Consider the following 18,059-nt stretch of genomic DNA (forward strand, 5'->3'; position numbering starts at 1 on the left):
GCCAGAATATTTAACACTGTATAGCATCATACAGATAGGGGATAGGAAAGTCGCTCCTAAGAACTTGAACAAGGCGTTTGTGTGTCTCGAAAACTCTGGGTGGCCATGAACTGGCTTTAGTTAAATGCCCAGTAAGCAAGTTTATCTGGACTTCCCACATTCTGAGATTAAGAAGACAACTCTATTGAGGTATCTAGGCATGACCTGTCATTGATATCACGCACATCACAGATATTTTTTTTATGTTCAGATTACATGTTTTGTTTCTAATATATGAACAGTGGTGATAGTAGTCACTGGGAATCAGTGTCTGAATTCTCATGTTTTTTGTATGAACCTTGAGAAGAATACAGATAAACTGAAAATGTGCGGAATGTGCGTGCTCATGCGATAGGCTTAGAACAGAGTACGCGTGGAAGGGAGGGCCTGCCCTAATATTCTCTGCACCACCAAGTTTATAATAACAGGTCTTAAGCGCAAATAGATTTACAGAGTTGACAGTCGACCTTCCTCCCAAATAGCACTATTTTTTTTTTTTATTATTTATTTAGGAAGTTTTATATAGCGCTAGCCAGACCGTAAGGTATCGGAGTGCTTCACATAATTACAAAGCGGTGCAAAAGAGAGCAAACAAAGCAAAGCACAATGCAGTACAGTACAACGAGACATTCGGGGTACGAATCGCAGTAGGAGGAAGAGGGAGAGATCCATTACAGGGTTTTGGCAATCCCCATCTGAGCGGGGAGCAGAATCTCTTAAGACATTCCAGGCTGGTCCTATCTGATAGTTAAGGAGCGAGCAAGGAACAGGGTTTTGTTGTTTTCAATACAGAGTCTCTACTTTTAAAACGCTACTCATCATTCAGTGAAATACATTTTGGAAACTGTAGAGCAGATTCAAATAATGACTATTACCAGAAATTTCAGTTGCCATTGGCCAAGCCCACACAGGAACAAAGACTAGTTTTGCTAGCAGAAGCTCAGTTCATAAGATGCCCCATGGTGTTGTGGTGGGAGGAGGACCTGCACAATAATAATAAGAGAAGATGGGCAATTTTATATTGCAGAATTGTGATAGTTTAACAACTTTATTATTTTTATTTTAGAGCACAAAGGCCGTCTCAGAGACCCCAGCAATACCACCAGTGTCGGAAGATGATGACGACGAAGATGAACCTGCACCACCTCCAGTGATTGCACCTCGCCCGGAGCACACCAAATCAGTCAGTATAGCACCCTCTCCAGGGAGTGAACTATATTCTTTATAGTGACTTAAGGAACTAAATGTGCAGCTTGGGTGGTGTAGATAATAAGATTTGTATTTTCCTTATGTGAGCCGTTGTAACTTATTGATAAAAAGTGACACTTTTTTCTAGTAGCTCTTACTAAAGATGAATCTCTCTGACCTACCCATAGTTTGAGCATAGTTCCTGGTTCTTATCCTATTGATTTCAATGTCCCCGACATTGAAGAGGGGCTCTGAATTACTATTTTTGTTTGATGAGTACAATAACATCTGCCCACATTGACTACGCCCCGCAATCTTTCATTGCCACCTCTTTGAGCGGCCACCTATGACACCATGACAATGTCACTAGTCAGTCATTAGACCACTTCAGTTGGACGTGCTGTTTGACAGAACTTGCTCACTCATTTCTCACATTAAAGATACTTCCAATAATGTGTTTCACTGTTTGTTAACTTTAAGGAATGTACATTCTCTTGTAGGTATCTCACAAACCCTCCTAGTTCTGGATTTAGTCCCCTATTGGTTGATCTATTCTTTCTGATCCGTGCTCCAAATTACAAGTTTCTAGATGCCTGGTATACATTCAGCCTGAACTACAGGGTTTACAACACATCCTTGAAGGGTTTACATTGGTTCTTAAGGAAAGACACAAAGTTGTCTCCCTTTCACTGTCCTAGTTGTTTCCCACAAGTTCTTTATTTTTATTACTTATCTAGTCTGTCCTCATTTACTGCTTTGTACTGTCCTCTTTCTTGTATGTTGTTACCACTTTCAAGCTCTTAGGCTCTACACTCATTGCTGTGCTTCCTTGACAATCCCCAACGACCTTACGTGTCCCTTCCTATCTTTGTCCAGTACATGCCTCTGTTTGGTCAGTTTCCTTTCTTGATTGTCCCATTCCATACATTACTTTCCATATCAGTCTCGACGTCTCCCATGTGTTTTTGACTTCCTTCTCCATACATCTTTTATGCCCCTCCTCTTGCAAAGTTACCACATTTATCTGCACCTCCTCCTGCCTGCTTCTTCCTTTGTTGTTTTCCCTCCTCTGACCAGTTTTTGTTCCTCTTCCTTCCCATTACCATAAACATGTTCCTTTCTCTGCTTCCATTTCCCTGCTATGGACTTGGTGTCTGTATAAGTGCCATTAAATGGAGTGGGCTTTATTCGTGAAGCTTAGCGGAGTGGCCTTCCTTAAAGATACCCACAAACACTCCAAGCTCTCTAGAAAAACCGACAAGTGTAAAAACCCATTTAAATGTTGGGGACCCTGTAATCTTGGAGTCCTGTGAGGAATCCCGGAGAACCAATAGTTGTGGTGAAGCACATCCACAATTAAAAAAAATTGAGTGTACGCTATACCCCTAGACCTGTGTTTGCCGAGTCTTGCGACCCGTGGTAGTGATCCAGCAGCCTATAGGAAATGTGCCATAAACTACGCTACCCAACTTTATAACTTACTTCAAAAATCACTACTCAAACACATGGACTCATTAATCAAACATGACATATTTTGACCAACTGAATCAGGTGGCCTAATTAAACTTATATACACTTTATATACATTTATATACATCCGCGGTAAATGATGACATTATTTGAACAATCCTAACTATTTAATTGACCACCATGGCGATGGCATCTAGCTAATAGTAACCTGTACTCCTGAATAAACAAGACCAGCTTGATTCAAAAGTAAGATTTTATTAACTATTTATTAGAATTATGAGAATATAATTTTATTAATGCATTTTTATTAGAATCATTGTAAGCTAAATAAATGGAAATAAAGTAAAGTCTTTGGGGTTCTTACGTGCTCCAAGCAAGTCCGACAGCACGACACCCTCATCCAAAGGTTAGAAAGCAGCAACGTGACCCATCCACGGGGCATGGATTTTTATACCTTTCTGCACTAAGCTAATCTAAGTAAAAGTAAATCTTTCTGCAAAAGTCGATGTCCTATTGGTCCGTGAGTGACAAGTGACATGTCACCCCATATTTCAAAACTTCAATTCCGTCATATTCTTTAGGACCATTGTCTCTATTGTACGTGCACCGAGGCTTCCTCTGGTTGCAACATTTTTGTCCTCGGATGCCAAGTTATCAAATGTTCCTTCTGCCGGTTCCTGGCCTTGGCCACGTCCGACCAAAATATTGTCAGAGCCTCATCGTAGTTCAGCAAATGTTACTTTGATGGAAAACTTTAGAATGGACATCTCGTGCTTCGTGCAGAAATTAAATTCATCATTTTAGTAAACTCGAGTAAACTAGGCCCAAAGCAGTCAATTTAATGGTCACTAGTGTATAAACAAACACAAGAAAATGATTAATGAAAGAAATATTATTCATTCTGTTTCCACCCTTTGTTTATTAATTATTTATCCCACCCATTAGTCTAATGTTACCTAGCAAAAAGCAAACAAATAAAGCAGCATTTTATATCTACCAGTCTTCATAAATCCACGAAATCCTTTATGCACCTATAGAGATTAGAATGACATCACATAGACAAGGAAGGCAAAATAAGCACATGCCACTTTTTAAATTCAGCTGCAGTTAGTTATGACATGACAGAGCAACAAAATTAATTTATTATTTTTGCACGAACAAAAGATGCAACAGTAATGCACATTTATGAGCACATATGTTAATGTTCCCGCGTGTAAAAGTTTAATCTAAGTTGATTTAGTACAAATACATCACAAATCATTAATAGGATTATTTTATATTATGGAAGTATGACTTCACGAGTTGGAATAAAAAGTTATTCTCTATCTCGCTCCATCAACTCCCTCATCTGGTGATTAACAAATCACCACACCACACCCAAAATTTGGAAAATTTAGACTTCTTGAAAAATGATTCAAATTCATCTGAGTTAGTATTTCTAAAAATTTGTTTCCGCAAAATTCTTGCAAGTGTCATATTGAACTCTGTGTAACTCTTGTAATTCAATCTCCCTCTCTTGTTCCTTTTTGATTTTATAAATTCTTTTCTTTTCCTTCATGTGTTTCTTTCTTTTGTGTAATAAGCAGACAATTTTTGTTAGAACTATTATAAATATTATCACAATCAAAGGTGTCAAAATCTTGCCAAGAACTGAACCACCTATTTCTTGAAACCAGGTTTTAATAGCTTGAAATCTTTTTGAAAGTCTTTCTGAAAAATCTTCTTTTTCTAATGGAATTATCTCTGAGTGCATCTCTGTAATGTTTTTAATGTACATCTCAATATTCTTGCTTTCATCAGGTATGTAGGTGCAACAATGTTGCACATGCAAAATGCCACAGACTCCTCCCTCTTTTGCTAGGAGTATGTCTAATGCAAGGCGATCTTGCATTACCATAGTTCTGATTGCAATGACCTCAACGTTCAACAATTGGAAACCATCTGCAGTATCAGTTGACAGTCTGTCAACAATTGTGGATAATTTTCTGATTCTTCCTGCATTTAGGGTTATACCTACTAAAGGTATCACTGCTTCAAAAATGTCTCCCAAAATTTCTGTGAAACTTTCTCTTTTATATCTATTTACATGAGTATTGATTTTGAACAGTCCTTCTGAATTTCTGTCAACATGGAATATCTTTGGAAAAACAATCCCAACAAAACAAGTCCCATACCAGTGGTCAGGGAGGTTATAATAGGCCTTGTCACCACACACAAAGTAAATCCCAGGAAAAATTGGATCCTTGCCACCTTTCAATCACCAACCTCCCATGATCTGATAAGTATCTTCACAGTTGCTTGCACCCACAAAATAATTATCAAAAAGCGTATTGTCTCTTCTAATGCAAAGCTTGCCACTAACAGGTTTGTCTATGTGAATTGCAACATTATCAAAAGTTTTGCCATTAAGCTTCTCGTCCTCTTTTTGCCAGAATCTAGATTTAGTCTGTTTGACTATTTCATTCCTCTTGTAAATCGCTCTTCTTTCCTCAACTAGGTTCAGGAAAATCTTTCCTTCTGTGCTCAGCTTGCAAGTTAAATTATTTTTGTAAGCATACTCCTAAGTGAGTTCATTAGTAACAAGAAAAAATTCCCTCATCTGTTTAGCTTTTTTATGTTTATTCAAAGCACTCTCAATTTTTAAATTTGCAAAAATTTCATCGAAATTTGAATAATAATATTGTAAGCGTCCAGTTTGATAGAACAAGCTAGCCAGCACGCTGCATGTCACACCATATGTAAGAGGAAGCATATTGTATGTCACTCCCTCAGAAACAGAAGCAGGTAATTTTACGCATACGTAGCAATCTTTAGCATCCATTACTTTAACATATTCGCCCAAAAGCCTTGTGAATGTATTGCTTGAAAAATCACTAATAGATTTGTCCTGGTGAATTTCAGGTCTGTGATCAATAACTTTGCTTGTTGCACTATGTTTGTTTTGACTAACTGAAGCTTTGCTTGTCATGTTGGCTTTGTATGAGTCTTTGTTGATTTCAAAAGGAATAATAACAGCTAAAACTAACCAGAGCAGAATTAACATGAGCACACACACCAGAGTCATCTTACAGCATCTTTTTAAAATGGAACATTTTGAAGTACTTCGTTCCATAACGTAAGGCATCTTTTGTTAGCTTTGTCTCAAAAAGATTAAAAAGAAACAAAAAATTATTTTAAAAATTTTAGTAGTTTAAAATTCTAAAAATATATACACCCCCCTTTTAAAAGATTTTTTTTTTTTTTCTAACAGTGTTTCTTCGACCTTATGTCACAAATAATTTCCACCTAAACAAGTTTTCTTCGACCTTGTGTCACCTAACACAATTTCTTCGGCCTTTTGCCATAAATGAAAATCAAAAATCCCATCTAATAAATCAATACTTCAATCATTGTCACTAATTTCTTCAATTTCTTCTTCTTCTTGGCTACTGCTATTAATCTCAATAACAGGGGGAATTATCAAATACGTCCACTCAGAAGATTTGTATTTCTGATTTGGCCTTACAACTCTTTTAGTTTTTCTAGTTACAACTTTTATTTTTCTTCCCTTCTCAGCTTTCCTTTCAGGTTCCTTTTGACTAGTAATCTCATCTACCTGCTCCTTTGAATTTTTTATTATCCTGACTCTCAATCTTCCATTTGCACTTTGCCACAAGTCTCCTTTTCTCAAGATTTTTCTTTTGGGTTCAGATACATTTGTTTCTGACTTCCAAGATCTTTTCTTCACACTTCCGCTTTCACCATCCACGTCACTTTCTCCAGAGTCACTGTCTGAAATTTCAATATTTGACACAGGAATTTTTCTAATCGGCAGTCTCACTCCGTTAGGAATTACACTTTGCCTTCCATCACTGGTACTTGGCAATTCGTCTTCCTCCTCCTCTTCAATTACCTTCAACTTCCCAGTTTCTGGTTCTCTGTTCCTTCTTTCAGAGCTTGTTTTCTGCTTTTCGATACTCTCCTGGTCAGAAATTTCAATCGATTCAGCTTCTCTGTCTTCAAAATTTCCAATAGAACTCACTCCATTTATTTTCTTGACTGCTACTTTCCTTTCTAGCAGATCTTCATTCTCAGAGTCTATTTCAATAATTTCCAAATCTTTTCTCGTCAACTCTCCATTCACAGGTACAGCCTCCAGATGTCGACCTCTTTGTCGATCTTCAGAATCTGGAACTCTTTCACTTTCTACTTCAGAATCTGAATCTTCTGTTGAATCACTCTCATCATCAGAATTTTCAGGAGTAGGTACTGGTATAGTATGACTAGGATGAATCCACCTTTTCAACACTTTGCATTTTACTGCATTTGTCGTGACTAGAATTACCTGTCTAGGTTTCTGCCACCTTGGAACTAGACAATTCCTTCTTCGGTGAACTTTCGTTCTGACCCAATCTCCAGGCCTCAGATCATGTGTCTGTACTTTTTCATCTGATTGTACTTCAGTTCCCACCTGATTGGACACAGAAGTCACTACGTCAGACAGTCTCTTGCAATATTCCAAAATAGCACTGTCATTTATGCTCAACAATTTGCCTACTGGTACAAAAGCTTGTCTCATGACTCTGCCCATTAAGATTTCATGAGGACTCAAACCTGTCTTTTTATCAGGTGTACTTCTCAAAGACATTAAAACAAGTGGAAGAGCATCTGTCCACTTTACTCCTGTTTCTAGACACATTTTTCCAATCCTGTTCTTAATGGTTCCATTAATCTGCTCAACCACTCCAGATGCCTCTGGCCTGTATGCACAGTGTATTTTCTGCTCAATGTTTAATGCCTCACAAATTAACTTCAGAAGTTTGTTATCAAAATGGCCTCCTCCATCACTCTCAATAGTGACTGGGAAACCGTACCTTGGGATGATTTCTCTAAGCAGCAGTTTTGCTACTGTAACTGAATCACAATGACGTGTAGGAAATGCTTTTACCCATCTTGAAAACAGACAAACAATCACAAGAACATATTTCAAACAATTGTGCAGGGGCATTTCAATGAAATCCATTTGCAACCTGGTGAAAGGACCACCTTCTCGACCTATTATTCCTGTACCTACAATTGATTTTCTGTTTGGGTTCATTTGTTGGCAAGTCAGACACCTCTGACAGAGAGATTCTGCAATCGTTCTAAACTTAGTATTAAACCAAGTTTCTTTAAAAAGTCTGATCATAGAATCTCTTCCAATATGACCTGGGCCATGATACAATCTGGCCATGTCAGCAATCAAACAATTTGGTAAAACTACTCTGCCATCTTTGTAAGTCCACACTCCATCCTCATCACGTGGTCTACATTCTGCTCTTAACCACGTGTCTTTTTCCTCATCATCAGCTTCATTTTGTAAATCCCTGATTTCCTGCCATGTTTCCACTACTGTTGTTAGCATCAATGAATTTGAATCACATTCTTTACTTTTTTCCCGATTGTATGCACGACAATTTTTTGCACAGTATTTTGCTGTCTCATCTGCATAAGCGTTGCCTTTGGTGATATAATCCTCACCCTTTGTGTGTGCTGCACATTTAACTACAGCAATCTCTTTTGGCAATTGTATGGCATCTATTAACCTTTTAATAAATGTTGCATTTTTAATTGGTGACCCTGCTGAAGTTAAATAGCCTCTCTGAGACCAGAGCTGTCCATAATCATGCACAACTCCGTACCCATACTGGCTATCAGTTATTATGGTAACTCTCAAATCTTTTGATATTTCACAGGCACGAATTAAAGCAATCAATTCAGCCACTTGTGCTGAACGAATTCCTTCAAGACATGACGCTTCTTCAACATCTGCAACTGTACAAACCGAGTATGCTGCTTTTAAAACACTTCCCTCTGATCTTAGACAAGAGCCATCCACAAAGTAGACAAAATCTGATTCAGGCAAAGGTACATCTTTAATGTCCTGCCTTGGTTTGGTGCAATACTCCATGACATCCAAACATTCATGTTCCACGTTATTTTCATCAACAATTTCAGAATCAGGTAACAAAGTAGAAGGATTCAGATTCACACATCTCGCAATCGAGACGTTGTCTGCTCCCAAAATGATCTTCTCATACTTAGTTAACCTGCTGCTAGTTAAATGTTGGGTTTTACCTCTCGTCAGTAATATTTCAACTGAATGATGCACAAAAACTTTCATAGGAAATCCCATTATGATTCCCTCACTTTGCTCAAGACTGACACTTGTTGCTGCAACTGCTTTTAAGCAACCTGGTAAGGCTTTTGCAACAGGATCAAGAACTGCAGAGAAATATGCAATGGGCTTCTTCAGATTCCCATGTCTTTGAATTAACACAGACAATGCACATCCTTCTCTTTCACTGCAATACAGTTCAAAATCTTTCTCATAATTTGGCATACCTAAAGCTGGAGCTTCACATAAGCTTCTTTTCAGATTTTCAAAAGATTCCAACTCAGCTTCATTTAGAACAATTGGGTCTCTCACATCTGATTTTGTCAATCTCTGTAGTGGTTTCGCAATAACCGAAAATCCACTTATCCATTGTCGACAGTAACCAACCATTCCTAGGAACATTCTGACCTGTCTTTGTGTTCTTGGAGGTTGCATTGCTTGAATCATTTTAATTCTCTCAACTGTCACCTGTCTTTTTCCTTTTGCAATCCTGTGACCAAGATATTTCACTTCTTGTTTACAAAACTGCAATTTGGATGGAGACACCTTATGTCCCTCATCTGCCAAATGATTCAGAAGTATAATTGTGTCTGTCGCACAATTTTCTCTCGTTTTAGCAGCAATCAACAAATCGTCAATATACTGCACCAACGTTGACCTGCCAGGTAAATCTAGATCTTCCAAAGATCTTTTCAACAACTCATTAAAGATAGAAGGACTCTCTGTATACCCTTGAGGTATTCTACACCGTGCGAGGGTCCTACTCTGGAATCTGAAAGCGAAAATTTCTTGGCTCTCTGGATGCAATGGTACAGTGAAAAAAGCATTGCAAAGATCAATGACAGTGTACCGTTCTGCATCATGTGGAATCTGGTACAAAATAACTGCTGGATTAGGAACCACAGGACAACATGGTACAACAATTTGATTAATTTTTCTCAAATCCTGAACAATCCTATATGTTCCATTCGATTTTTTGATTCCCATAATTGGTGAATTACAAGGACTACTCTCGATTTCTTTTAAAACACCTTGTTTAATGAATTTTTCAATCACAGGAATAACTCCCTCAATTGTCTCTGCTTTCATCTTGTACTGAGGTATGTTTGGAAATTCTATTCCCTGCTTCAATGTAATTTTGACTGGATCAACATGTTTCATCAGACCCATCTCATTTCCAGTCAAATCCCAAATTTCAGATTTTACTGTTTCTTTGAGCTCTTCTGGTAAGTTTTCTTTTTCAAATGCAGGAAACAATTTTGTCTCCTCTGTTTCTATCAACATCATTGTCATCCTGTACAACCCATCTTCCTCCATTGTTTGTAATTCAACTCCTTCAGGAGAACAATATATTCTGCAATTCATTTTGCACAATATATCTCTCCCTAAAAGATTCACTGGACTGCTGTTACAAACCACAAATCTGTGCTTGTCTTTAAAATTTCCAATCTCAACTGGTACTGGATCAGTTAGATCAGTCTTGATCTGTTGATTACTTACTCCGACTACTTGGATGGTTTCCCCAGAGAGAGGTAGGTTTTCAATTTCCACTGATCTAACAGTAGAACGGGTAGCACCAGTGTCCACTAGAAAAGTGATGTCTACATCATTAACTTTCCCATTTACAAATGGACCAGACTGGTCAACCTCAAGAGTGGCTCCAATAACACACTCTTCCCCCTCTCTCGGGCACCGTCAGAAGCAGTCGTCAGTCACTTCCTTGTTGCTCTGTCAACAAAAATTGTCCTGAAGTATTCTGTACAATTTGTCTTTGAGTTCTTATTACCTGATCGTCTCCTTGAAATCCCACATTTGGATTATATTTTTGACTTCCCCCACAATTGGGAAAAGGAGGCTGTGGTATTTGACTTTGCTGGTGATTCAGTTGATTCTGCAGCTGTCGCTGAAGACTCAGGTCATTTAAACTTTGTTGCAACTGTAGCTGTCGCTGCAGATCAACATCATTCTGCATCTGTGGATTTAACAATGGACTTTTTAAATTTCTGGGTGGTTTCTTACACTCGTCTCTCCAATGTCCAATTTCACCACAATTGAAACAAGGTAATTTCTGTTTTAATTCTTCAACTTTAGGATTACATTTTCTGTTAATATTAAATTTAAATTTTCCTTGACCCTGAATTGAATTTTGAGTTTGAACGAAATTTTTATTTTTATTTCCAAGACTAGCAATTTGTTGTTCAGCCACCTTTACCTGAGCCCACATCGCTTTTTCCTTGAGCTTTTTCTGCTTCACTTCTAACTCATCACTGCAGTATTTTGCTTTTCTCAAAATATCATCAACAGAAAGTGATTGCCATCCGACAATATTATTCCTGATCATTTCTCCAACTTCTGGTCTAAGACCATAAACAAATCTGTAGATGAAATGGCTCATATCCTTTTCATCCAGTTTCTCATAGCCACTGTATTGTTTAAAAACTACAGTAACCTTTCGTAGAATGAATGAACTGATTCCTTTGGTTCCTGATTTGTTCTGTCTATTTTAACCCAGTCAACTTCTTTTGGTGGAATTTTTTGTTTTAGCCAGTAAATGACTTTTTCGTAAAAATCCATCACTGTCGGAGCTGGAGCACCTGTTTCTTTAATTCGCTCCGGTTCCTCTTTTGGCCAACTTATTGCTATTTTGCATTCTGTCCAGAGATCTGATGGGACAACAATGTCAAAAAATCCATCCAGATCAATTCACAGAACTTTCGAGACTTTAATGAACCTGTCTACCTGACGGTACCACTCAACAGGCTTCTCTCTCAATCTCGGAAAATCATTTGTAAACAACAAAATATCTTGTCTTGACCAAGGGACATGAACATACCCTCCACCTGCAATCTCTCTCATTGGAAATTGTTTTGACAATTTTTCTAATTTCTCATCTTCCTTCTTTCTTGTCCATTTCACTCTCCACTTACTCAACTCACCTAGTTTTTTGATGTAAACAATCAAATCCTTAATGTGCATTATTCTTCCCATTGAATTCAGATTTTCAATGTCTTTTTCTGTAAAATCTAATCTGTAATGTTTTCCAAAATTCTTTTGCCTATTCAAATCAATTTCAAGTTCTGCTGCCAGTTCTTCTAACTGATCGTATTTGTTTTTTGTTTTCCATTGAATACTCTTGCAGATGAACAGGAGTTCATCATCACGGTAACATTTTAAACTGTCAGGACCAATTGTACCAATTATTAATTCCTCCAGATTTGCCTTTAATTTTGCAATATCAAGTTTAGAATTAGACCTTCTAATGTCAGAAATTTCAGCATCAGATTCTGCACCCATCGGTGATTTGGAAAATGAACCTTCATTAAAAGTCAGATCAGGCATTCTTGTTTTCTCAGAATTAATTTCAGATATATTTGAGTAAAATTTTTCAGCAACTTTTTGGATTTCTGCATTTAAAGGAATTGTTAAACCTGGCTTGTTATTTTCCCTTTGATCAAAAACAGGCTGAACAGGACCAATTGTTACTGGAACTGTCACAGCTTCCATGCTTTTTGTAATTTGCCGAATTAACTCTTCTTTCGATCGTAAATATTCAGAAGAATTTCCAATTTCCTCATTTCTAATTTCTCTCATCAAACTTTTAGGGGTTTCCCTTTCTTTTGGAATTAATGAAAAATGTCTACCTCCAATGCAGACATCAGCATTTGTCCCAGTTTCTAATTTTTCTGGAGTTTCAAAAGATTCAGAATTATTTGGATACATTTTTGGAGATTCATTTATCGGAGGTGCACTCAGTGTGGTCTCTGTAGAAACCATAGGAGTAGACCATGATCGAGGAGGTCTCAAGGGCTCATTTCTTTTGTTAGAAGTAAATATTTCTTCTAAAACTGTATCTTCAGTTTCACTTTCTATAGAGGCATTATTTTTCTTTTCAGTTCTTTTTTCAACTGGAGAACCCAAAACCATTTCTCTAATTAAATAGAGTCCATCACTCATGCTTCCCTGTCTCCACATTCGCATCCTGTCTTCATGCGTTTCCTTTCTATAGCTTGGTACTTTAGGAGGTCTTTTAATACCACTTGCTTCCCTTTAAAGTTGAAACATCTCATCCTCCCATTTAACTAAAGCTTCAAATTGTGTAGGTCTAGGCTTTGGTACAAGAGCACTCATTTTCTCTCTTAAATTTCTCAAAACCTTTACATTAAATGAACCATCGTCAGGCCAAGCCAAAACACCATCATCCTTAGTGTAGTGTTTCAAATATCAAACCACAAAACTGTATGATAACCATATTCACCTTCCATATACGCTGCAGGTGTTTTGTATTTATGAAGTAATTTACCACCTCGCGTTTCTATTTTCTTGTCAGGTGAAATAAAATGTTTAAGTTTCTGAAGCATCGTAGGCTTTTTCTCAACATGTTTAAAATGATAACTCATTTTTAAAAGTCAAATTCAATTAATAAAATTATTCGTAAAATATTTCCGGGATGTTCCACAAAGTCAGCCAATCCGTGCGCGAAACACACCAACAAGCCAATCAGGGTTGAGCTACGTCACCACTTTGCTCAACCAATAGAAATGAAGTTTTTCTGAAGAGCCAATCAGCTTACAACTCGTCAGAGATTCAAGAACCAATCAGAACACAGCTCGTGACGTATATTACCCAATCACAGCGCGGCTCTGTGACGTACACAGCAGCTGCGGTTTTTCGTGTCTCACTCTCAGCGCTCACCCCTCCTTCACAAAATCTTTTCACAGCGCCATTTTGAAAACGCTTTTTCAGTGAAAATTTATTTTAACAACGACAAGAAAGACTCGTCTGTCTGTTTCTCTAATAAGTGACAGAATTTCATTCACACAAGAATTCTTTGCGTGGAATAGACGGCGCTATTCTCACAGAATATACATTCGCTGATAAAATAATCTATTTACTTTACCCTTCAAACAAGTAATTAATGAACTCGTTTTCCCTCAGAATGCACAACTAAGTGACAATTCGAAAGTTCGACTTGAACATAATTACAAAACAATCACGCACTTTCGAACGGAAAAGACCCTAAATTCAAACACACATGAAATCCGTACAGGACTCTCACCTGTTTATAGATATCATGCACCGTTAATAAAATAAGCGACGTTATCCGTACAGGACTTTCACCTGTTTATAGATATAAAACATGTACCCCTACAGGACTTTCACCTGTTTATAGATAATCATGTACCGACGTTATCCTACCCTTCATTCAAGCTCGAATATATACTAATACTTTTATCACAGTGAGTTTTATAACAGGCTCATTGTCCCTATACTCATGCTGTTAACATTTCTTAGATAATCCTCACTATACAACATTCACACCTAGCCCTAACTTGTGTTGCACGGCCACAACACTTGTGATACACGACGATATCACTATTCTGAAACAGATCAAATGTACTGTGTGACTACCTTCTCATCACACTATCTGTACCGGTACAACTTACATATAGCACGAGAACGAACTCAACATATGTTAAACATCGATCCTATATCCATACCAGAAAAAATTAGTTACCATAGCAACCATCAAAATCTGCTACCAGAAGAATTGATCCAGCGGCCTATAGGAAATATGCCATAAACTACGCTACCCAACTTTATAACTTACTTCAAAAATCACTACTCAAACACATGGACCCATTAATCAAACATGACATATTTTGACCAACTAAATCAGGTGGCCTAATTAAACTTATATACACTTTATATACATTTATATACATCCGCGGTAAATGATGACATTATTTGAACAATCCTAACTATTTAATTGACCACCATGGCGATGGCATCTAGCTAATAGTAACCTGTACTCCTGAATAAACAAGACCAGCTTGATTCAAAAGTAAGATTTTATTAACTATTTATTAGAATTATGAGAATATAATTTTATTAATGCATTTTTATTAGAATCATTGTAAGCATATTTAAAAGCAACAAAGAAAATTCAGATTAAATGCAATGAATTATAAGTTTAGCATTTTTCAAAACCTAAGTCCCTAACTAAGCTAAATAAATGGAAATAAAGTAAAGTCTTTGGGGTTCTTACGTGCTCCAAGCAAGTCCGACAGCACGACACCCTCATCCAAAGGTTAGAAAGCAGCAACGTGACCCATCCACGGGGCATGGATTTTTATACCTTTCTGCACTAAGCTAATCTAAGTAAAAGTAAATCTTTCTGCAAAAGTCGATGTCCTATTGGTCCGTGAGTGACAAGTGACATGTCACCCCATATTTCAAAACTTCAATTCCGTCATATTCTTTAGGACCATTGTCTCTATTGTACGTGCACCGAGGCTTCCTCTGGTTTCAACATTTTTGTCCTCGGATGCCAAGTTATCAAATGTTCCTTCTACCAGTTCTTGGCCCGACCAAAATATTGTCAGAGCCTCATCGTAGTTCAGCAAATGTTACTTTGATGGAAAACTTTAGAATGGACATCTCGTGCTTCGTGCAGAAATTAAATTCATCATTTTAGTAAACTCGAGTAAACTAGGCCCAAAGCAGTCAATTTAATGGTCACTAGTGTATAAACAAACACAAGAAAATGATTAATGAAAGAAATATTATTCATTCTGTTTCCACCCTTTGTTTATTAATTATTTATCCCACCCATTAGTCTAATGTTACCTAGCAAAAAGCAAACAAATAAAGCAGCATTTTATATCTACCAGTCTTCATAAATCCACGAAATCCTTTATGCACCTATAGAGATTAGAATGACATCACATAGACAAGGAAGGCAAAATAAGCACATGCCACTTTTTAAATTCAGCTGCAGTTAGTTATGACATGACAGAGCAACAAAATTAATTTATTATTTTTGCACGAACAAAAGAAGCAACAGTAATGCACATTTATGAGCACATATGTTAATGTTCCCGCGTGTAAAAGTTTAATCTAAGTTGATTTAGTACAAATACATCACAAATCATTAATAGGATTATTTTATATTATGGAAGTATGACTTCACGAGTTGGAATAAAAAGTTATTCTCTATCTCGCTCCATCAGTAGCACTAGGATCTGCTTTAACCCTGCATCCTGGTGAGGAGACTGTTGCAGGAGAAGAGCCTGGGAACCAGCTGGGTGCTTCTGTCTGATGCCTTGGATTGTAGCATACCTCCATGTTCTTGTGGTTGACCTGGGCTGCAGCAGTGGTAAAGCATGGAACTTTAATGTGCAGATTAGGAGCGCCACTGTGCAGATCAGGAGACCAGCTACTGGGACTTGTACTACAATGAGACGGCTTAGAATGTTAGGAGCAGCATGATGCCACCATTTGCACCTTGTTAAGCATACAAACTTGATCTGAAACAGAGCAGGTGTGAAGCTGAGATCCACCCACAGCAGACCCCAAATTAGCAGATTCCTCTGACATCAGCAGTAAGCAGGAGTGGCAATTTCTCACACCAAACCTGTGCTTGAGTTTAAGACCGTATATACAACCCTGATACCTAAATCAGTGCAAGATCTGATGTAATGTATTGAAACCAATAGCAATAATGGGGAAACCCTGTGTCCCTCAGAACCTGGGTATGTATGATATATAAAGAAGCGGTTGTTTCGGGAGAGTGACAGTGTCTTTGTTCAATTTAATTAATATATCCTGAACATTCAATTTTAAGTAGCAAACATTACAAACGTTATGAAAGCTACTGGTTCAACAACACTTTTCAAGGACCAAATGTAAATACGCGGACCACACCACAAAGACTAAATATATATATATTTTTTAACCCAAATAATATTTTGTCTTTGAATGTTCAGGGTCTAGTAATGTATTGAAAGGGTGCCATTTTAAGTCTCTTCCAGGCTATTTCATGACTCAAGAACTGTCTGTCAACTAACTAACTATTTGTGACAGTCCGTGCATGGCAAATTTATATTTCAATCAATTTGGCGAGACCACTTTGTCAAATATGTTTGCACACCTAGTAGTATTCAGCAGAGGTGTAGACTATAGATGTGCCATTCAAGTATTAATGCCTGGAAGAGGATATCATGGTGCAGAATTCCCACAGTGGTTTGAATAACAAGGGAGACCAGGAAAACGTCTGGTGGGCTTAGAGGTAGATCTTGATGTTTTACATGAACAGTAGATAAGGACTATTGCAGAGGATGTAATCTCTGGCCAGTAGGAGATGGGTATGGTGGTATAGACCTAATCAAACAATGTCACTATTGGTTTTATATATGGTATAGTTTGCGGAGTTGGGTCCCTCTTTGCTTAGTACTGAAATCTTGAGTAAGCTAACCCCCGAAAAGCTTTCGCTTCGAGAGTGGGTGATGACAAAGTTATTCTAACAGGTGAGGATGTTGGGCCCTGTGGGGGCAGTTTACTGAATGCATCTCTAGCATTGGCATCTCGGGAACCTAATCTACAAACTCCTGCTCCAACGGATCTCTTGTTCCACCTCTTCAGTATTAGTGGGAGAAAAGTGCTGTGGCAATTATATGGTGGGGTGATGCTTAGGGTTGTTAGTCGACCTGAAGACTGTAACAGTGGGAACTGGATTTCCTGATGTTTTGTGCTTTATGGAGGTGCATCCCGCATGGATGTTTTTTTCACAACTCTGATTCGGAGGCCCTCAGTTTTGGTTCTCAGGTTGAGAAGGATAGTGGAGTTGGTAGTAGTAAAGGTCTACGGTACAGGGCACTAAGACGGAAACTGGGCAAGTGACTAATCATTTTTGATGGAAAATACATTCTGTCCCGGAAGTGTTGCTTCTGTTATTATCCTTTTCCTTGGTTCTTATACTTTTTTCTCCATTCTATGATTGTTTCACTTTATTAATTACACCGGATCACCTTCAGGACTGGACAGCATAATTTGGCAGTATATTTTCATTTTTTGATTAACAACCATAAACATGAATTCCAACCACACATGCCACACCCCCAGCTATTGCCCCCTGTTAACTACCCAATCAAGGCAGCTAGAGCGGCACCCCTGTTGTAAGGTGGCTGACGCGCGTTGTACGTACTGTATGGAATTGTGTGGTAGAGACTCTGCGAACATTTAAGTTTTGCAGTGACTTAAAACTGTAAATTCACATCTTTATTCAGGGGCTTTGTTTTTGTTTTTATTTTGTTTCATTTGCACTTCGTGCCTTAGTCTGGCACTATGCTTGTTCTTTTTAAAAAAAATATTGCTTTTACCTGTAAATTGCCATGAATACTACCGCAATTGACTTTTAGCCTTCCGTGCTCCATCTGCTGGTCCCTGG

General features: G+C 37.8%; 1 protein-coding gene across 1 annotated transcript in view; it reads left to right on the forward strand.

Annotated features, from left to right (window-relative positions):
• Positions 1 to 18,059, forward strand: part of PAK1 (p21 (RAC1) activated kinase 1) — a 406,732-nt gene that overhangs the window by 252,301 nt on the left and 136,372 nt on the right. The window contains exon 7 of the mRNA XM_078658509.1: positions 1,106 to 1,222. Within this exon, the coding sequence (XP_078514635.1) occupies positions 1,106 to 1,222 (117 nt within the window). The remainder of the gene's footprint in view (positions 1 to 1,105; positions 1,223 to 18,059) is intronic.

Source organism: Lissotriton helveticus, chromosome 8, assembly GCF_964261635.1.
Source record: "Lissotriton helveticus chromosome 8, aLisHel1.1, whole genome shotgun sequence".
In the NCBI taxonomy this organism is placed as follows: Eukaryota; Metazoa; Chordata; class Amphibia; order Caudata; family Salamandridae; genus Lissotriton; species Lissotriton helveticus.